The sequence below is a fragment of the Ornithorhynchus anatinus genome, chromosome 14, assembly GCF_004115215.2.
Source record: "Ornithorhynchus anatinus isolate Pmale09 chromosome 14, mOrnAna1.pri.v4, whole genome shotgun sequence".
Classification (NCBI taxonomy): Eukaryota; Metazoa; Chordata; class Mammalia; order Monotremata; family Ornithorhynchidae; genus Ornithorhynchus; species Ornithorhynchus anatinus.
The window spans coordinates 16520320-16542191 of record NC_041741.1 but is presented as its reverse complement, the minus strand read 5'-3'; the positions used below and the strand labels follow the sequence as shown (position 1 = coordinate 16542191).

General features: G+C 45.6%; 1 protein-coding gene across 1 annotated transcript in view; it reads left to right on the top strand.

Moving 5' to 3' along the window:
* Positions 1–1544: 1544 nt before the first annotated feature.
* The window catches only part of GRIP1 (glutamate receptor interacting protein 1), a 295062-nt gene continuing 274734 nt past the window's right edge, over positions 1545–21872 (top strand). Inside the window, exon 1 of the mRNA XM_029078767.2 lies at positions 1545–1643. Within this exon, the coding sequence (XP_028934600.1) occupies positions 1586–1643 (58 nt within the window). The 5' untranslated portion in view covers positions 1545–1585. The remainder of the gene's footprint in view (positions 1644–21872) is intronic.

Sequence of the window (21872 nt, the reverse complement as noted above, 5' to 3'; positions counted from 1 at the left end):
CTGAGACAGAGAGAAGCAATGAAGAGAAAAAGATGGGGGCGTGGGGGGGGAAGAGAGAGAGATAGAAAGGAAAAGAAGGGAGGGGAGAGAGGGAAATGGGGGGGAGAGGGGGAGGGAGAGAAGAGGAACAGAGAGGAAGAGAGAGGGAGGAAGAGGAAAAGGAGAGAGGGAGAGGTGAAAAGAGATCGCGAGGAAGAGGAAAAGAGGGGGAAAGAGGAGGATAGAGGAAAAGGAGAGAGGGAGAGGTGAAAAGAGATGGGGAGGGAGAGGAAAAGGGGAGAAAGAGGAGGATGGAAGAAAAGGAGAGAGAGGAAAGGAGATGGGGAGAGTAAAGGAGGGGAGAAAAAGAAAGATAAAGGAAAAGGAAAGGGAGAAAGGGGAGAGAGGAAGAGAGGGAGAGAAGAAAAGAAATGGAGGGAGAGGAAAAGAAGGGAGAGAGAGGCAGATGGGGAAAAGGAAGGGAGGGAGTGGAAAAAGGGAGCAAGGAGAAGAGGAGGAAGAAGTGGGATAGAGGAAATAGAGGGAGGGGAGGGAAAGGGGGACAGAGAGACGAAAAGAGATGGGGACAGAGAGGAAGAGGAAAAGGGAATGGGGGAGAGAGACAAAAAGAGATAGGGACAGAGAGGAAGAGGAAAAGAGTTGGGAGGAAAAGAGGAAGGAAGGGGGATAAGAGGGGAGAGGAAGTGGGGAGACAGAGGAAAAGAGATGGGGACAGAGAGGGAGAGGAAAGGGAAGGGGGAAAGGAGGGAGGAAGGGAGAGGAGGAGAGGGAGGGAGGAAAAGAGAAGGGGAGAGGGAGGGAGGAAAAGAGAAGGGGGCAGAGAGGGAGAGGGAAAGGGAAGGGGGGAAAGGAGGGAGGAAGGGAGAGGAGGAGAGGAAAAGAGAAGGGGACAGGGAGGGAGAGGGAAAGGGAAACGAGGAAAGGAGGGAGGAAGAGAGGGGGAGAGAGAGGGAGAGGGAAGGGGGGAAAGAATGGAGGAAGGGAGAGGAGGAGAGGGAGAGAGGGAAAGGGAAGGGGGGAAGGAGGGAGGGAGAGGGGGAAGAGGAGGGAGACAGAGAAGGAGAGGGAAAGGGAAGGGGGGAAAGGAGGGAGAGGGAGAAGAGGAGGGGAGAGGGAGGGAGACGGAGAGGGAGAGGGAAAGGGAAGGGGGGAAAGGAGGGAGGAAGGGAGAGGGGGAAGAGGAGGGGAGAGAGAGGGAAAGGGCGCGCGCGCGCGGTGCGGGCGGTGGGATTCGCTGTGGGTGCGGGGCGGTGCGGGGCGGGGCGGGGCTCGGGCAGCTCCTGAGCATTGTGCCGCGCCCGCCCTCCCCAGCCCGACCAGCCCCGGCCCGCGATCCCCAGCCCCGGCCCGGCCCGGCCCCGCTCCGCTCCGGCCGCACCTGCCGCTGCCGGGAGCGCGGAGGGAGGGAGAGCCGCGGCCCCGCCCCGCCGCCCCCCGCCCCGCCGCCCCCCGCCGCCCCCCGCCGCCCGGGACGGGGATGGGCCCCGGCCCCGCCAACGCCGCCGCCGCCGCCGCCGCCGCCGCCACGCAGCCCTCGGCCCGGCCCCGCTAAGAGGAGGCGGCGGCGCCCCGGGCCCCCGCGGCCATGCCGGGCTGGAAGAGGAACATCCCCACCTGCCTGCAGGCGGAGGAGCAGGAGGGAGGTCAGCCTGGAGGCGGAGGGCGCGGGGGGCCGGGGCCGGGGCCGGGGCCCGGCAACTTCACTTTGCCAACTTTGCTGGGGCTCGGCCGCCGCTCCTTGCCGGCCGGGGGGCCGGGGGGAGGGGGGCCGGGGGGAGGGGGGCCGGGGGGTCCCGGGCGGAGCGGCCGGGAGCGGCCCTGCGCTGCACGTCCCGCCCGCGGCCTCCTGAGCTCCACTCCTGCAGATCTCCAGCTCGCTCGTTCAGGGCTTCGCTGGCCCCGGGCTTGCTGATCCTGGGTCGGCCGGACCCGGGAGTGCTGGTCCTGGGCTTCTTAGCCCCGGATTTGCTGGTCCTGGGCTTGCCGGTCCCGGGCTTTGTTGGACCAGGGCTTGCTGGTCCTGGGCTTCTTAGCCCTAGGCTTGCTGGTCCTGGGTTTCTTAGCTCTAGGCTTGCTGGTTCCGGGCTTTACTGGTCCTGGGCTTCTTAGCCCTAGGCTCGCTGGTCCCGGGCTTGCCGGCCCTGGGCTTCTTAGCCCTAGGCTCGCTGGTCCCGGGCTTGCCGGCCCTGGGCTTCTTAGCCCTAGGCTCGCTGGTCCTGGGCTTTGCTGGCCCTGGGCTTCTTAGCCCTAGGCTCGCTGGTCCCGGGCTTGCCGGTCCTGGGCTTCTTAGCCCAAGGCTTGCTGGTCCTGGGTTTTGCTGGTCCTGGGTTTCTTAGTCCTAGGCTGGTTGGTCCTGGGTTTCTTGGTCCTGGGTTTCTTGGTCCTAGGCTTGCTGGTCCTGGGCTTGCCGGTCCTGGGTTTCTTAGCCCTAGGCTGGTTGGTCCTGGGTTTCTTAGCCCTAGGCTTGCTGGTCTTGGGCTTGCCGGTCCTGGGTTTCTTAGCCCTGGGCTGGTTGGTCCTGGGTTTCTTAGCCCTAGGCTTGCTGGTCTTGGGCTTGCCGGTCCTGGGTTTCTTAGTCCTAGGCTGGTTGGTCCTGGGTTTCTTAGTCCTAGGCTTGCTGGTCCTGGGCTTGCCGGTCCTGGGTTTCTTAGCTCTAGGCTGGTTGGTCCTGGGTTTCTTAGTCCTAGGCTTGCTGGTCCTGGGCTTGCCGGTCCTGGGTTTCTTAGCCCTAGGCTTGCTGGTTCCGGGCTTTGCTGGCCCCGGTCTTTAGTCCTGGGCTTTGATGGCCCCGGCCTTCTTAGCCCCAAGCTTGCCGGTCCCAGGCTTGCCGGTCCTGGACTTTGCTGGTCCCGGGCTTGTTGTTCTTGGGCTTGTTGGTACCGGGCTACTGGTCCCGGCTTTGCTGATCTCGGGGTCCGGTGGCCCCTTGCGTGGCTTTCTTGCCCCTCGGGCTCTCAGCCTAGCGGGTCCTTGGGGTGGGAGATGGGCCCTTTTCGGCAAGACCCCGTGTAAAGCTGCAGGTGTGGGCACCTCGTGCGCCTCCTGCCCCTCGTGCCCCACGTGCCTCTCCCACACTCCCCCGTGCGTTATCACTGCACACGGGGCCGGAGGGGCCTGGGACGCTCCCACTGGGGGGGCATTTGCCCCTGCACCACACTCTGCCGGAGAGGTCCATCCCACCACACCCAAGGCCGCGGTGGGCCCCATCTCCTCTCACCCACCCTGCTGGAGAGCGGTGTCACCCTACAACAGGTGCGGGGGGGGGGGGTCTCCAGATCTCCCCATCCCCTCCGCAGGAGGGGACCCCCTCTTGCCAGGGCTTAGACGCCCCTCCTTTCCTGGCATCCCCAAGGGTCAGCCTGACCCTGTACCAGTCAGGTCCAAAGCTGCAGAGGTAAGGCCCTGGGGGGCGAGAAGGGGAGGGGGAAATTGTACTTTTCAAGCGCTTAGTACAGTGCTCTGCACACAGTAAGCTCTCAGTAAATACAATTGAAAGAATTAATGAGGGGGAGGGCAACGCTGCCGGGTCACAGTCGCGGTGGGCACGACTCAAAGCCCACCCTGCCTGCAGCGGGCAACCGGGCCCCCCGGCCAGCCTCGTGTGGCTTCTCCAAAGTTTCGGGTTCTGGGCACGTTGCTGCATAAGGAAGCCCAAAGGTGCAATCTTGCGTTCCTCTGTAGTTGGCACAACCCATCTTTGGGTTAAATGCGGATGGACGGATGACTGACTCGGGGAATTAAACCCTCTAATTGCTTTCTTGTTAGATTCAGGAGTTCGTGACCGTGAGGCCGGACTTGGGACGCGCAGGTTTCGGCAAGGTTATCTTATATTTCCGCATCCCGTCAACCGTCTGAGGGACCGGGCTTTTGTCTAGTGCTGGAAGCCTGCTAAGGAAATGTTGTCTTTTTGGTGAGGGAAATGGAATGAGAACAGAACTGTTCATTTGGAACCCAGAAAAGGCACCCGAAATAAGCTTTGTGATCAGTTCGGAAAATTCTCATCCTGCTACCTGAACAACGTGCAGCTCTAGGCAGTTACCTCGTATTGACCCCCAGCACTGCGCATAGCGTTTTGCCACAGAATAAGGGCCTAATATCGCTGTTGTCGTTATTATCCCATTTTTAAAAATCCTCTTGGCGGCAGTATGTTTCACAAGGAACCCGATAGACACGGAGGTTTGGACTGTTAAAAGAGGTTTGGGTGTCCTTTAGAAAAATAGCAGAATGTGAAAGACGATCGTTTAATCTGGGCAACAGAGATAAGAACCAAGCATTCCTACAACTACATAAAAATCTGAGTCAGAAAATTGGCAGGCTCCCTTATCTACAGCCCAAGCATGCAGCATAAAGTGAGATACTCATCGATCAATCAGTGGTATTTATTGAGCGCTTACTGTGGGCAGAGCACCATACTGAGCGCTTGGCAGAGCACAGTGTAACAGGACCGATAGACACCTTTCCGGCCCATAGCGAGCTTAGAGTCTAAAGGGGAAGACAGATATGAAAACTGTGGATGTATAATATGGAAAAGGAGCAGTGTGGTTTAGTGGAAACGGCTGGGATTTCTTTTCCACTTTAATAATTAGCCTCCTACTGTTTGTTTTCCTATGCGAGAATTCGGAATTGATTTGTGATTGTCTTTGGACAATGGGGTGTTTTTTGTTTATGTTTCTGTGTTTGCTTTGCACAAACCAAAGTTCAAGTGAATTTAGTTACCTAAGAGTTTCTGATGCATACTTCGGTGAATGTGGCTTATGTTCACCCTGCGATTCTTTTATGATCATTAAAGTGCTGAACGTTTCTTTCTGTCTTACAATGAAATTGCCCCCTTTTCCTTGGAATCCAGACAGTTTGGGCTTAAGCTCTGCCAGTAGCAGTTTGTATTCAATTGGCAAATTAGTAATACTGTGAGATAAAGTAGATGTGGCAAACGTAGTCTAGAGTGGAATTCATCAAGATGTGAATGACAAATACTGTACCATGCAGTTAAACTCTGGTTTCAGGTTGGTTGTGCCGACGCTCTTTCGGGAAAATATTTCCATTCTAAAAACCCATTATAGAGACCATCCTAGCATGAAGAATTTTTATGTAGATTTTTATTGAGCTAATTCTTTTTCTGAGACCAACACAGATTAACTCAAGCTACCTGCATAAAACAGTTGGCCATAAACTTATAGGAATGAGTAAATAACACGGAACCTGTCAGGCTGGCAGAGTGAATGGAAAGTTTCACTTTTCAGAGCAAAGAAAAGATTTTAATTTTGCGGCTCTCCATTTAAAAAGCGGTTGGCTGTGCTGCACAGATAAAGTCTGTAATTGCCCAACGTCATGGTATCATTAGTGGTATTTATTGAGTGCTTATTGTGTGCAAAGCCCTGTACTAAGCGCTTGGGTGAGTCCAGTACCAAATAGTTGGTAGACACGTTTCCTGCCGGTGACCAGCTTAGAGGCCAGCCTGGGAGATAGACATGAAGACAAATAATTTAGAGCATATGATTTATAAATGCCATGGGGTTGAGGGTGGGATGGATATCAAATGCCCAGAGGTTACAGATCCAGGCCTAGAGGTCGAAGGACCTGGGTTCAAAATCTGCCTCCGCCACTCCTCGGCTGTGTGATCTTGGGCAAGTGGCTTGACTTCCCTGGGTTTCAGTTACCTCGTCTGTAGAATGGGGATTCAGACTTGGAGTTCCATATGGGACTTGAATTGAGTCCAACCTGATTAGCTTGTATCTGCCCCAGTGCATAGAAGAGTGCCTGGCACATAATAAGTGCCTTACAAATACCATAAAAATGAAAAAGGATAATAATAATTAATAATCATTTTGGAATTTAGGAGTCAAATGTTGTGGGGGTAAGTAAAAGAATTCTACAGACTCCCAAAGTGCTCACAAGGGTCTATGACACCAGAGCTCCTCTGAATCCATCGAAGGAAGTTGGGTCGACAATTACCTAGACACGTCCCGACCTGAGAAGGCTTGGTCAAAATGAAAATGATCCGTCACCGTTGAGGTGGCTGGCTCCATTTAATTTTGTTTGCCCATCCCGATTTTTCCACCCAAGATTTCCTGACAACGGTCTACACTGCTCCTGGGCCGGTGGAGAGTAGGGAGAGTGAATGTAGCCATGTTAGCCTGTTCCTCCTCAAAGTCCTCTAGAATAGCACCATGTGTGAGCCTATCATTAAGATGCTTAGTACTGAGCAATGGAAGGGCAACATCTGGGTTGTTGCAGTGAAAGCCGTCGTTTCTAAAATGACATATAAGGACTCGCCCTGGAAGGTGACGTTTCATTAAAATTCACAGCACATTTTCTTCCTCTCCTTATGATTTTCCGCCTGCGCTACTAAACCCAATCCAGTTAGAAGCCACCTAGAACACTTTTTGAGCAAAAAATAGAAGAACGATGTTTCTGGAATTCCTCGTGTTCAACATCCCTTCCGATCGAGTTAAATAAAATCGTTTTATAGGCTCTCGTGTCTGCTGCAGAGCTCACCGTGCGATGGAAGTGTAAAAGTTGAGAGATTGATGTGTGATGCCTTTTCTGTATCTTATCATCAATGGTAATTTATTGTGGACTTAGTACTGGATGCAGGGCACTGTACGTTTTCCCTTTGGCGATGCCTGGTTTATCGGTGCCTATTCTTCTGTAGTCTGAAAGTGGGTACTCGTTACAGAAAATCAAGGAAGCCTGCGTAAAAAGGGAGATTTTCAGTATCTGTGGGAACAGGCAGACTTCCCTGTTTTGGTTTGCTGGAGGTGAGGAGGGAAACCCCAAGAATTTGCGAATATTCAAGAGCTTGGATGGTAGAAAATGAACTCTGATTGGATTTCACACTTAGATTGGAATGTTCCCACATGGAGAGAGAGAAAAAGGCTTTTTCTGTGTTAGGATTCAGTTCCTCTAGACGGTAATCTCGTTGTCAGCAGAGAATGTGTCTATTTTTATAATGTACTCTCCCAAGCGCTTCGTACGGTACTCTGCATATAGTAAGCGCTCAGTGACTACAATTGAATGAATGAATTATTCTCATGGGTTCTGATTGTCTACAAATGGACTTGAAACCATTCCCCTTGAGTTTCTAAGCTGCGAGTCTTGATTCCTGGTGCCTTTTAAAATATTTCTTTAAATATCCTTCTTCCAGGCAATTAAAAATTAACCACATTTTTTTTACCCCCAAAGGGAAGAACAGGTATATAGATATGTTCTTGCGGCAGACTTTTGTTGTTTTTTTTTCATGTTTGTATTTGTTTCCCGAGTTAAAGGGAAGCAAATACAAAAGAATAAGCAGTGTGGCTTAGTGGAAAGAGCGTGGGCTTGGGAGTCAGAGGTCGTGAGTTCTAATCCTGTCTCCGCCACTTGTCAGCTGTGTGACTTTGGTCAAGTTACTTAACTTCTCTGTGCCTCAATTACCTCATCTGGAAAATGGGGATTAAGACTGTGAGCCCCAACTGATACCTTGTATCTCTCCCAGCGCTTAGAACAGTGCCTGGCCCACACTAGGCGCTTAACAAATACTGTCATTACTTCCTCTAGATTCTAAGTCTGTTGTGGGCAGGGATTGTCTCTCTTTATTGCTGTATTGTACTTTCCAAGTGCTTAGTGCAGTACTCTGCACACAGAAAGCACTCAATAAATATGATTGAATGAATGAATGAACATGTACTTAGGTATATTCTTGGGACAGACTTTTGCTTGTTTTTTTCTGGTTTGTATTTGTTTCCCTAGCTAAAATATGTGTACATATATGCTTATGTACACATTTTAGGAAGCAAGCTTTTTTTGAATGGCATATAAGCGCTTACTATGTGCCAGGTATGGTACTAATCACTGGGGTAGATTCATGATAATCAGTTGGACACAGTCCGTGTTCCACGTGGGGCTAACCGTCTTAATCCCCATTTTGCAGATGAGGGAACTGAGGCCTGGAGAAGTGAAGTGACTTGCCCAAGGCACATAGCAGACAAATGGCGGAGCCAGAATCAGAACCTAGATCCTCAGACTCCCACTCCCGGGCTCTTTCAAGTAGGCCATGCTGACTTCTCAAAATTTTGTTTGGCTTTTGTGGAGGAAGAAGGAATGTGTGATTTGGGGAACAAAATTTGTGGAGGTTTAATGGTAAATCTTTTAGTTTATTTTCCAAATGAGCTTTACGGCTGATTCCATTTTCTTGAGAATGGATCACATATACTGGTCATGTCTCCTGATGCGACTGTATCATGCTGTCCCACGTGCTTAGTACAGTGCTCTGCACACAGCACAATAAATACCATTGATTGTTTGAGAGTGGGCACATTTTAGGCAAGGGATGGAATCCCTGCAATCGGCTTGCAAACACTACACCAAGCTTACAAATATTCAGGCTTTTAGAGTGAGTGGAAATTTGTGACTATTTTCATCTGAGGCTTCTGGAAAGAATTTGAGAAGGAAGAATTAAGGAAACTCTTGCCTGATTGCATAGAGAAATGATATCATGACATATTTTAGTTTTCAGGCTAATATGTGGTACTTGCTTGATCAGTGAGTTGAAGTTTGCTTAGTATAATAAAGGTTTGGAATGGAGACACACTATAAGTATTAGACTAAGCGGAAAATTTGCCTTAGTGAAAATAAGAGGGTGCATTTTCCCACAGCAGGCTTTTTAACAAAATTGGAAATGATTTCTCGAATGACTTTGTCCTGAAAACTGAGATTTCACTAGACTACAAATATTTTAGGTTAGGGTAAGCGAGTGGCATTGCTCTCCTTAATTCATAGCAGTGTGCCCTTACTTTGAGAGAAGCAGCGTGGCCTAGTGGATAGATCACGGGCCTGGGAGTCAGACACACTGGGTTCTGATCCCAGCCCTGCCAGTTGTCTTCTGTGTGACCTTGGGCAAGTCACTTCTCTGTGCCTCAGTTCCCTCATCTGCAAAATGCTGTTTAAGACTGTGAGCCCCACCTGTGTCTAACCAGTTTAGCCTGTATCTACTCCAGCACTTAGTATAGTGCCTTGCTCAGAAGTAAGCACTTAACCAATACTGTTTTTTAAAAACAAGATCGAGATGATGCTTCAGCTTGCACCTCGTAAGCCTTGTACACAATCAGTAATACAGTACTGAAGGCTAACACTGAATTTTTTTTTATATTTGAAAGTGCTTACTCTCTGTCGAGCACTATTTTAAGTGTTGGGCTAGATACAAGTTGATCAGGTGGGACACAGTCCCTGTCCCACATGGGGCTCACCATCTAAGTAGGAGTTAGTACTGGTATTGAATCCCCTTTTTACAGTTGAGAATACCGAAGCACAGAGAAGTTAAGTGACTTCCCCAGGTCACACAACAGGCAACTGGCAGAATCAGGATTAGAACCCAGGTCCTCTGAGTTTTCGTGGTAAAAATATGGAAGTGGTTTACCACTGGCTTTTTCCGTGCAGTCAACTTGAGTCTCCGCCCTCAAACGTGGGTGAGTTGTGACTTGTAGCAGATTGACTTCCACTCGTTAGCCACTGCCCAAGCTAGGAATGGAATGGGTAGGCGTCTGCTTGACTCTCCCTCCTGTAATGGAGGTGCCATCCAGAAAGGGGAGAGGGAGGTATAGCCTCAGGGAAATGAGTCTGCCCCTCCAGCATATTCGATAAAGGTGATCAAAGGGGAAGCACCCTCATCTTAAGAATTTTGGTCCTTGTTAAGTGCCTACTCTGAACGGAGCCTTGTACTAAGTGCTGGGGTAGCTACAAGGTCATCAGCTTAGACTCAGTCCCTGTTCCATTCGAGGCAAGAGGGAGAACACCTGTATTAATGTCTGTTTCCCCCTCTAGACTGTAAGCTCATCGTGGACAGGGAATGTGTTTGTTTAGTACTCTCCCGAGTGCTTAATACAGTGGTTTGCATAGAATAAGTGCTCAATAAATATGATTGAATGAATGAATAAATTTGGCAGATGAGGAAACTGAAGGTGTGGAGAAACGAGAAGCAGCAATACCAATACCACTATTATTATTATTAAGAAATAGGGATTATCATGAAAATTGGGGTAAAGGTGACTCTCCTTGACCAAATGGACAGGTGATGAATGTTACTTAGAAATATCCATTCACGTAAAAAGGTATAGGTTTTCACTCCTCCAGTTCATTGCCTTTCCCTGGAAATAAAACACACTTGACCATGAATGCAATAGGAGGAGGAAGGTGCTTTGGATCAATTTCAGTTGTAAGAAGGTAATTGTTGGCTGATGAGCTTCCCACCGAGAAGATAAGGCGACTTTTCAAACTCATTGTTTTGACAACAGTGCTGTACTAAATCAGAAGGTTGATCCAAAACACACCAGGAAAAAAGATGTCCACTACCTTAGAACAGTAGAATAGTGCTTGTGCAAAATTGGTCTCAACGAAGAAGCAGTGTAGGGCCTGGGAGTCAGGGGACCTGGGTTCTTTCTTCGGTTCCGCCTCTTGTCTGCTGTGTGACCTCACCTAACCTCTCTGGGCCACAATTACCTCATCTGTAAAATGGAGATTAAATCCTGCAATTTAGTCTGTGAGCTCCACATGGGACAGGGACTCTGTTCAACCTGATGATCTTGTATCTTTGCCAGCGCTTAGAGCAGTGCTTGAGGCTAGACAGTGCTTAACAAATACCTTAAAAAAAAACAATGTAGTGCACATCTTAATGGCAAGAGCTTAATGGAAAGGGAGTCAGAGGTTGTGGGTTCTAATCCCGACTTTGCCACTTATCAGCTGTGTGACTCTGAGCAAGTCACAACTTCTCTGTGCCTCAGTTACCTTATCTGTAAAATGGGGATTAAGACTGTGATCCCCACGTGGGACAACCTTATTACCTTGTATTTACCCCAGTGCTTAGAACAGTGCTTGGCACGTAGTAAATGCTTAACAAATACCATCATCATCATTATTATTATTATTAACTTGAAGGAACCACCTCAGTGCAGCTCAAAAGGAGAGTGTATGGTTTTCATTGCACGTGACATCTTTAACAAAAGTTCATCGCCCATTTTATAATAATAATAATAATAATAATGTTGGTATTTGTTAAGCGCTTACTATGTGCCGAGCACTGTTCTAAGCGCTGGGGTAGACATAGGGGAATCAGGTTGTCCCACGTGGGGCTCACAGTCTTAATCCCCATTTTACAGATGAGAGAACTGAGGCACGGAGAAGTTAAGTGACTTGCCCACAGTCACACAGCCGACAAGTGGCAGAGCTGGGATTTGAACTCATGAGCCCTGACTCCAAAGCCCGTGCTCTTTCCACTGCGCCACGCTCTGCTTGATGGACTTTCAAAGCAGTAATGTGACTTAGTCGATAGAGCTTGGGGTGGGAGTCGGAAGGACCTGGGTTCTAATCCTGGCTGTGCCACTCGTCTGCTGTGTGACACTGTGTGAGTCACTTCATTTCTCTGTGCCTCAGTTCCCTCATCTGGAAAATGTGGATTAAGACTGTGATGAGCCCCATGTGGGACAGGGACTGCGTTCAACCTGTTTAACCTGTATCTGCCCCAGTGCTTAGAACAATGTTTGGCACACAGTAAATGATTAACAAGTACCATTATTATTAGTAGTATTATTAATAATAAATGAAAACACCTTGCAGTTAATCCTCAGGTGCGGTATCACTAGACAATGTTTTGAACAGTTGAAAACTGCTGATTTTTCTTGCTGTCATAGTTGCTGAACTGGCAAACAGTATGAAAATGTGAAAGAAAAGTAGCAGTGTAAATTGCTTAAATTTGTGCCTGCCTAGCCACGATTCATCAACTGAGGAAAAGAAGTTTGTGAAATTTAATTTCCACCTGTTAGTATGTTTAAGTAAAATGCAGCATGAACTAACTCATACACATTTTGATAACTGCTTCCCCATAAGTTGAACTGCCACAAACAGAATTAGAGTTCAATGATCCGTTTTCAGTGTGTTTTTTTAAATGGTATTTGCAAAGCGCTTACTCTGTGCCAGGCACTGGGGTAGATACAAACTAATCAGGTTGGACACAATTCCTGTCTCACCTGGGGCTCACAGTCTGAATGTATATTTTACAGATGAGGTAATTAGCCCAGAAAAATGACTTGCCCAAGGTCATGCAGCAGATGAGTGACAGAGCTGAGTTTAGAATCCAGGTCCTGCTGACTCCCAGGTCTGTGCTCTATCCACTATGTTACCCTAATTGCCTTTTTCAGTGGACCTTACATCTGACCTGCATCATCTTTGCTTAAGCCACCGTAGGTTGACCATCATACAGAAATGTCAAGAGACCCAACACAATTTACATTTGTGGACATGCCGTATGACAGATAGAGTAAAGGCTAGGCAGAGTGATAAGGTAAAATGGACCATTAATTCATGAAAACTAGGGGCTTCAAACTCTGTATTCTCTAGAGACTGATATATTGTTTTAGAGACTAATAAACAACCATCTCTGTTTAGAGTGTTATCCTAGGACTTTTCTGTGATAATGTTGTGGAACATGAAGCTCAATTTCTTTTGGCATTCTCGTTGTGAGCAGAGAATGTGTCTATTAACTTGGTTGCATTGTACTTCCCAAATGCTCTGCACACAATAAGTATTCGATAAATACCATTGATTGATTTCATAGCATTTTTTTTGTATATATCTGTAAAATATACGTTAAAAATTATTCATATTAACGTCTGTCTCCCCATCCAGACTGTAAGCTCATTGCGGGCAGGGAACATGCTTACCAACTCTGTTGTACTCTCCCAAGCGCATAGCACAGTGCTCTGCATGCAGTAAGCGCTCAATAAATACCCATGATGATGATTCTGGCAGTTTGCAAGTGTGCCTTGGTTTTGCCCCTTATGTTCTGAGTGGTGTTATGTAGAATGCTCTGTGTTTGATACGCATCAGTTCACTGCACAGCTGTTCTGAAGCAACACACACATTTGGCAGATCAGGGCCTCAGAATGTGTGTTATTCAAGCTATTGTTCCCAGGGCAGTGAAAAGCCGTGGAAAGAGCATGGATTTGGGAGTCAGAGGACCTGGGTTTTAAACCCCTTTCTGCCATTTGCTTGCTCTGTGACCTTGGGCAAGGCATTTCTCAATTTTTCCTGTCCTGTGTCCAACCTAATTCACTTTTATCTACCCCAGTGATTAGAACAGCGTTTGATACATTGTAAGAGCTTAAGAAATGCCCACCACCACCCCCCTGCCCGCCCCCCCAAAAGCTAAAAAGCCCGAATTCAGGTGAAAATCAAATTGATATGAGCAAAGCTTCGGCTTTGGTGGGTCACACAACGTGTAGTTTAGTGGAAAGAGAGCAGGCCTGGGAATCAGAGGATCTGGGTTTGAATCCTGGCTCCACCTTCCACCGCTGGCCTGCTGTTGACCGTAGGCAAGTCACTTTCTCTGTGCCTCAGTTTCTTTCTCTATTAAATGGGGATTCAACAACTGTTCTCCCTCCCTCTTAGGCTGAGTTCATCATGCAACATAGGGACAGTCTCTTTCCTGATTATCACGAATCTACTCCCGTCAATCAATCTTATTTGTCGAGAGCTTACTGTGTGCAGAGCACTGTACTAAGTGCGTGGGAGACTATAGTATAACAGAATTGGTAGACATGTTCCATGCCCACAGGGAGCATACAGTCTAGTGTGTAGTACAGTCCTTGGAACATTGTAAGCACTTAAATCCTATCTTATATTGGTTTTACGTTGATATGTAGGTTTACTTATCAACATAAAATACTGTATTACATTGGTTTTACGTTGATATATATGCTTACATATTAATGTTAAAACCAATATACATTCCAAGCGCTTAGTACAGTGCTCTGCACAGAGTAAGTGCTCGAGAAATATGATTGAATGAATATAGTATATTAATATCTAAATTCATAATCTTTCATTATTGATCCATATTCATATGGCTAGGTAAACCTGAAATTTAAGAAATGGGTTTAACTGTATTGTTTTTTTTTCACTTAAAGGACTTGTCTTGGTCCAATTCCTGTATCTTGGGCACACATTAGTGCACTTTTCATTATTTCCCCTGGGACACTATATTTCATTTAACCGTCTTTGAGTTAACACTCTATTTTCCTGGAACCAATTAAGAGCACTAACCTGAACGTTACCGGTAACTAGTTCTCATAAATGACTTAAATCACAGGTATAATTAAAAGTGCTTAATTAAAATTATATTTTAATAAAGTTTTATGTCTTCTCTGCTCATTATGTTAAGATTCACATTTTTCTTCTTAGACTTCTGTTTTTCCCTTTTGGCCACACTGCCGGATGTGTGTTTACGTCTCACCAAGATCAACATTGCTGCTTTTCTGAAAGCCTCCTGGTAGTTGGAAAAGCCTATTTTTTTCCCGTCAAGTGGAAACATGACCCTGAAATGAAGGTTAATATATTGTATTTCTAAACCACCTCCTTGTCCTCTAAAGAAGGAAACTAAAGAGTATGGATGTGTGTTGCTGTATTGTACCCCATTTCTGATTCACCTTCTTGTCCTATAAAGAAGTGAATTGAAGAAATGTGTTTTATGTACATCAATACATTTATCTATATATACAGATGCACATATTCATTCACCGTATTTCTTAAGCGCTTACTGTGTGCAAAGAACTGTGCTGAGCACTTGAGAGAGTACAATGTAACGATAAAGACATATTCCCTGCCCATGCAGATATAATGATGTTAGCATCTCCTGGGCAGGTAATGTGTCTACCAATTCTTTTGTATTGTCCTCTCCCAAGTTCATAGTACAGTGCTCTGCAGACTTTAAGTGCTTGATAAATACCACTGACTGATTTGATCCTTCAGACTGATAACCCTGAGGCAAATGAAGGTCATGTGAAATGTCCTTGATGATTCAGTCAATGGTATTTAATAATAATAATAATAATAATAATGATGGTATTTGTTAAGCACTTACTATGTGCCAAGCACCATTCCAAGTGCTGGGGTAGATACAAGATAATCAGTTTATCCAACATGGGGCTCACAGTCTTAATTCCCATTTTGCAGATGAGGTAACCGAGGCACAGAGAAGTTAAGTGACTTACCCAAAGTCACACAGCTGACAAGTGGCAGAGCCAGGCTCAGAACCCACGACCTCTGACACAAGCCGGGGCTCTTTCTCCTAAGCCACGCTGCTTCTCGCTTGGGAGTGTACCAAGTGTGCCAACGAGTTGGCAGACACGTTCCTTGGCCGTGATCTTCTGACCCCCAGCCCCGTGTTCTACCCACTACGCCATGTCCCTTCTCCGGGACCTTTTAAAGTGATCTTGGCGTGCTGTTTAAGTGCTTGGGTGTACTGTTCTGCTCCCTCAACACCACTCCTTAGTCATATGGCCAGTGGTATTTATTGAGTGCTTACTGTATGCAGAGCACTGGGGAAAGTACAATACAACAGAATTAGCAGACATATCGAGCTAGCCCAGCCTACCGCTCATTCTCCAGAGTGCCAGGTTCAGCCGCCTTTGCTACTAATAATTGTTTTATTTAAGTGTTTACTGTGGGCACATTGTGGGAAGGGAACACATCTGCCCACTCTTTTGTATTAGAGTCTTCCAAGTGCTTAGTACAGTGCTCACTGTAAGCACTCAGTTTAATACCATTGATGATGTCAAGCAGTGCGTTCCTCGCTTAGGTAGAAGCAACAGAATCAGATCAGACACAGTCTCTGTTCCACGTGGGACTCACATTCTAAGGAGGGCAGGGAATGTGTCTGTTTATTGTTACATTGTTCCCTTCCAGGTGCTTAGTACAGTACACACTCAAAAGATAGGATTGAATGGAAGACTCTGCTTTTAAAAAGTAGTTAATAGAGCAGGTTTTTAATGCAACACGTTCCCTGCACTCCAAGTATTAAAAGAGGTTTCCACCTCTCAATTTTTAAAAGGGTTCTTGGATATTTTATCAGTTTGAATGTTACAACATTTAAGGGAGCTTATCCCAACCTTTTCCATCCCGTGAAAGCAAGGGAAAGGTAGATCTAATAAAAAGAGTAAAGCATGTGGACATTTTAATTTAACTGCAAATGCTGATAACAGGTTTGCAATGTACTGCTTAACCAGGTAAAACTGGAAATATGCTTCTTCATGAAAATAATTTAATATGGATTTGAATTAATCCTAACAAATGGAACACTTTTGTGGGGCAAAGAATGATTATGTGGATTGTTCATACCTAAAAAAAGTGAATAAAATTTTATGTGTCATATTTATTAGTACAGCAATGTAATAAATAGGAATTGTGTTGTGGCATGAATGGATCCAGATGTACTCAACAGATTAAAAGGTCCAGCAAAAATGCCATTTTGATTAGATGGAGGCAAGTATAAGACCTGGTATAATGCCTTAGGCTTCTTATTTATAAGCAGTGGGGACTGTCTTAATATAATTAACATTCAGAATATGGCTATTTAGGATAATGTCTTTTTCCCTTTCCCATTTTTAAGCAAAAATGAGGGAATTTAAATCCACGAATTAGTTCTGTTTCCTGTAGTGAGGATACCGTGAACCCAACTAAACTTTAATTATATTCTAAACTGCTTTATAAGTTCACTTTTGGTAATTGATTGTGATGTGAAATGGCTTCTATGGATGTCCTCTTTGTTCATCCAAGTTCTTTCATACGTAGGTTTGGTTTAGCTTAATTCCAGTCCAAAAATTAAGATACTTTAAATTAAACAAACTCCCAAGATATATCTGCAGGATGGGTTTTAGCATCAGATTTTAAGTAGGAGCAGCATGGATTAGTGGATAGAGCACAGACCTGGGAGTCAGAAGGACCTGGGTTCTCATTCCAGCTCCGTCACCTGTTTGCCACGTGGCCTTGAGCAAATCCCTTCACTTTTCTGGGCCTCAGTGACCTCATCTGTAAAATGGGGATTAAGACTGAAAGCCCTATGTGGGACAGTGACTGTTCAACCTGATTAGCTTGTATCTACCCCTTGACCCTCAGTAAGCATTTAACAAATACCGTTATTATTATCATTATTATTGTTATTACTATTACAAATCAAATAATCCAAAATACAAAGAAGCATCATGGCCTAGCAGAAAGGGCACGGGCCTGGGATTGTGAGGACCTGTGTTCTAATCCAGGCTTTACCATTTGCCTGCTGTGTGATCGTGAACAAGTCACTTAACTTCTCTGAGCCTCAGTTCCCCCATCTGCAAAATGGGGATTCAGTGTCTGGTCTGTGTTCTATGTAGACTCTGAGTCCCCCATAGGACTTGATGATCTCATATCTCTCCCAGTCCTCAGTATAATGCTTGGCACCTAGTAAGCACTTAAAAAAATACCACAGTTCTCGTTGTTATTTTTCAATTATTCTCTTTCATCCTGACACATTCACAGGTTTACTCAGATAAAACATTGTTTTATTTATTCATCGGTCACTTTACTTGGTGCTGGGCTTGATAGACTACAGTCAGATGAGGCACATTCTCCATTCCATATGGAGCTCAAGGTCTAAGGGAAGGAAAAAAAAAAGGTTAGTTCATACTCATTTTATAGATGAGAAAACTGAGGCATAGAGAAGGTACGTGACTTGCCCAAGGTTGCCCAGCCGGTTACTTATTTCATCTCTGTTCTTTCTCTTGTTCCTACTCTTTGTAAATACATATGATCCTGGAGGACTGGGAGTATGGAATTTGTATCTTTTGAACCCGCCCAAACGCCTATTACAGTGGTCCTCGCTCATTACGTGCTCACTGATTGACTGCTTGATTAATTAGAAATGATGACATGGTTACATTAAGGGGCAAGTCTACAGGTGGTGTTGGAATAGAGGCAAAGTGCCGACCTCTGGTCTGGAACACCCTCTGTCTGCGTAGCCGGCAGATCATCACTCTCCTCCCGCCACTTCAAAGCGTTATTGAAGGCACATCTTCTCCAAGCATTCTATAAATATGATAGCATGATTTAAAACTTGAATAATTTAAATCAAAGGAAAATTGACCTTTCAGTGCACTACTCCCATCAAGGAAAGCATGATATGGTCACCTGGTGCTTACCTCTCAAAACATATGTTATTTCTAAAATTAAACTGTAGCCTCCTTTTTTTTTCAAATGATAGTTGTTAAGCAGTCACTAAGGGTCAGGCATTGTACTAAGTGCTGGGATAGATACAAGATAATCTGGTTGGACAGAGTCCCTGTCCTGTATAGGGCTCACAGCATTAATCCCCATTTTACAGATGAGGAAACTGACCGAGAAATTAAGTAATTGCCCAGAGTCTCCCACGTGGTGGATCTGGGTTTATTTTGTTTATTTATTTTTATGGTATTTGTTAAGTGCTTACTATGTGCCAGGCACTAGTCTAAGCACTGAGGTAGATACAAGATAATCAGGTTGGACCCAGACCTTGTCCCGTATGGGGCTCACAATCTTAATCTCCATTTTACAGAGGAGGTCACTGAGGCATAGGGAAGTGAAGTGACTTGCCCAGGGTCACACAGCAGACAAGTGGCAGGATTGAGATTAGAAGTCAGTCCTTCTGACGCCTAAACCCATGCTTTATTCACTAGATCGCGCTGCTTCTCTTGAGCATTCCATCCTGGTTTTTTTGAAGTATATTAAGAATACTTTGAATCAGCTAGGTATCATAAACCAGAGAGTCAGACACCTTCATCTGTAAAACAAGATTCAGTATTGTTTTTCCTCCTATTTAGACCATGAACCCCTGATTAATTTCTATCCTCGGCACTTAAAACAGTGCTTGGCACATAATAAATACTCAGTGCATGCCAAAATCATCCTCTAAATATGCAGCAATGTACCAGCTCCCAGAATACATCACTCAGCTCTCCATTTTGCTACCTAGTGCCCCATGCCTGTTTCTCTGACTTCCTCGACAATAGGTCTTTCCATCTCAGGACTGAGGTAGAGAACAGTCGAATCATTTCCTCTCCACCCGGGAAGAGAAGGTATTATAATATGCCTCGTGGTACATTTATCAATCAGTGGTATTTATGGAAAACTTACTGTGTGCAGAGCACTATACTAAGCGCGTGGGAGAGTACAATATAACAAAGTTGGTAGACACGTTTCACTGCTGCCCCCCCTCAAGCGTTCTGGGTTTTTTCTTACCTTGCCAACCCAGTGGACAGGGAGGATGAACTGATGCAATTTGATCGTGACATTCTTGTTATGAGCTTAGAGCAGTGCTTGGCACATAGTAAGCGCTTAACAAATGCTGTAATGAATTAGAGAGCTGGCATAGGGTGTCGATTCTCGTGGGTTGCGAGGGCCTGGGCAGAGCTACACAAGGCAGAGAAAATGGTTTCCAGACATACAGAAGAGCTCACTAGTAACGTGGGCCATGAGGGAGGTATTTGGCGTGGCTTATGCTGTCGAGTTGTTTCCGATCTATAGAGACTCCATGGACGCATCTCTCCCGGAACGCCCCACTCTCCATCTGCAATCGTAAAAATTTGTACGATTTTTCTTGGTAAAAATTTGGAAGTGGTTTACCATTGCCCTTTTCCGCGCAGTCAACTTGAGTCACCGCCCTCGACTCTGTCCCGTGTCACTGCTGCCCGGCACAGGTGAGTTTTGACCCTGTAGCAGATTGCCGTCCACTCTCCAGCCTCTGCTTGACTCTCCCTCCTTTAAGTAGAGGCTGGTAGAGTACTGGAAACTCTCCAGGTGCCATTCTGAAAGGGGGAGGGAGGTAGGTATAGCCTCAGGGAAATGAGTCTGCCCCTCCAGCATACTCCATAAAGGTGATCAAAGGGGAAGCACCCTAATCTTAAGAATTTTAATGTCTGTTTCCCTCTCTAGACTGTAAGCTCATTGCAGACAGGGAATGTGTTTGTTTATTGTTGTTGTACTCTCCCAAGTGCTTAAAACAGTGCTTTGCACACAGTAAATGTTCAATAAATGATTGAAAGAATGAATGAATTTGGCAGGTGAGGAAACCGAAGGTCCAGAGAAGTGACTTGCCCAAGGTCACACAGCAGGCTTGTGGCAGGATTAGAGCCCAGGTCCTCCGACTCCCAGACCCATGCTCTCTCCACTAGGCCATGCTGCTTTGGTCTTGTGTCTAAAAAAGCAGACTAATACAGGGTCTGTTCATAAACATCATTTATGTGGGATGAAGATTAATCTGCCCAATTTAATAAGGAATCTTTTCACTTAGCTCCATAATGAGTTCAGGGGTCAGTGCACACAATAACACACTATCTTCGTGACAATTAAATTGCTAATGATTATATCAGGTAAATAAGCTAGCGTTGCTCATACTATATCCACTACACTAGTCTTCTGGGATCTGGAGAAAATGTCTGTTAGGACAGCTATGGAGTTCACTAACCCGTATCTTCCTTTCTGGGCAGGAATTTGAAAAAAAAAAAATTACAAACTCGTATCTCGAGAAACAGAATCTTCATATTGCTCTTCGTATTTGTTCTTGGTAGAAATGATGTTAGGTGATTCAAGGATAGGTGGTGATTAAAATATGTAAAACAAACAGCATGACAATCATCAGCTCCTTCAAGAGCTAGGAACTAGCTAGAGCCAGCATAATAATGCGTAATAATAGCGATCACAATGGTTATTTATTTTGGACCTTGAAACCAACTTCCATTCCCCCATATTTAAAGGTATTTAAAAAGTGAAAGCTCATTTATTAATTCTTATAGACTCCTTTTGAAACTCACAGGCAGCAGGTAGTATCATTTTCAACTTCTATCGATGGAAGAAATTAAATGACTTCCACCTTCCCCATGCCCACCTAAAACACGAGTGATGGAAATGGGAACTGGGGAAGAGAACCCAAATCAATCAATCAATGATATTTATTCATTCATTCAATCATATTTATTGAGCACTTTCTGTGTGCAGAGCACTGTATTAAGCGCTTGGTAAGTACAGTACAACAGAATTAAATATCTCCTCTTCCAGGCTGGCATTTTAGGGATGCTAATTCTTTCCAGTGATGCTAATTCTCTAAGGCAGTTGCCTAGGCATGGTATTTTTCTTGGTGAATGCCATCCTAGATGGCTGGCAATTTAGAAAGTACTAGAAGAGATTTAGTAATTACCTTCTGAAATTTGAAAAACCTGTTCAGCTCCTGAAGTGCATATGGCAGTATGAAAAACTCTCAAAATGCAGATGATCTGTGGAAGGCATAGTTTTTTTTTTCATTCATTCAGTCATATTTATTGAGCACCTCCTGTGTGCAGAGCATTGTACTAAGTGCTTGGAAAGTACCATTTGGCAACAGAGACAATCCTTACTCAACAACGGGTTCCCAGTCTATATATTTTGGTGGAGACGGGGTTGGGGGGAGAAAAACACTATAAGCAGCACTTGGGGAATGATCGTGAAAATTGTTGGCTTTTTGACCCCAAGCATCTCCAAGCTTTTATAGATCCAAATTAAAAGGCAACCTCTTAAGAGGTTACGAATCCTATTTCTTGCAATTGACTCAGCTCGTTCTATACATTTATGACAAACCCTACCAAAGTCAGGGCCTAAATTCACCTGCTCCTTGTGGGCAGGGAACATTTCCCCCAACTCTGTTGTGTTGTACTTTGCCAAGCACTTAGTACAGTGCTCTGCACACAATAAGTGCTCAATAAATACTACTGATCGATCAAAATGGGCTGCTCTTCATCAACTTTGATTCAGCAGGTGGAAATGAGGCCAAGGCATGTACTTTTCTAAGGGTTAGGATAGTGGGAAAGAGAGAGTCAGGTAGGTGTTCGGGTTATTGAGGAAACACTGTTGAGAGGTCAGAATGGTTATAGTGTTTCTTTTTATTGTATTATGTACTTACTGTATGCCAAGCACTATACTAAGCACTAGGGTAGATACAAGATAACCAGGTTGGACACAGTCCCTGTCCTAAGTGGGACTCACAGTCTCGATACCCATTTTACAGATGAGGGAACTGAGACCCAGAG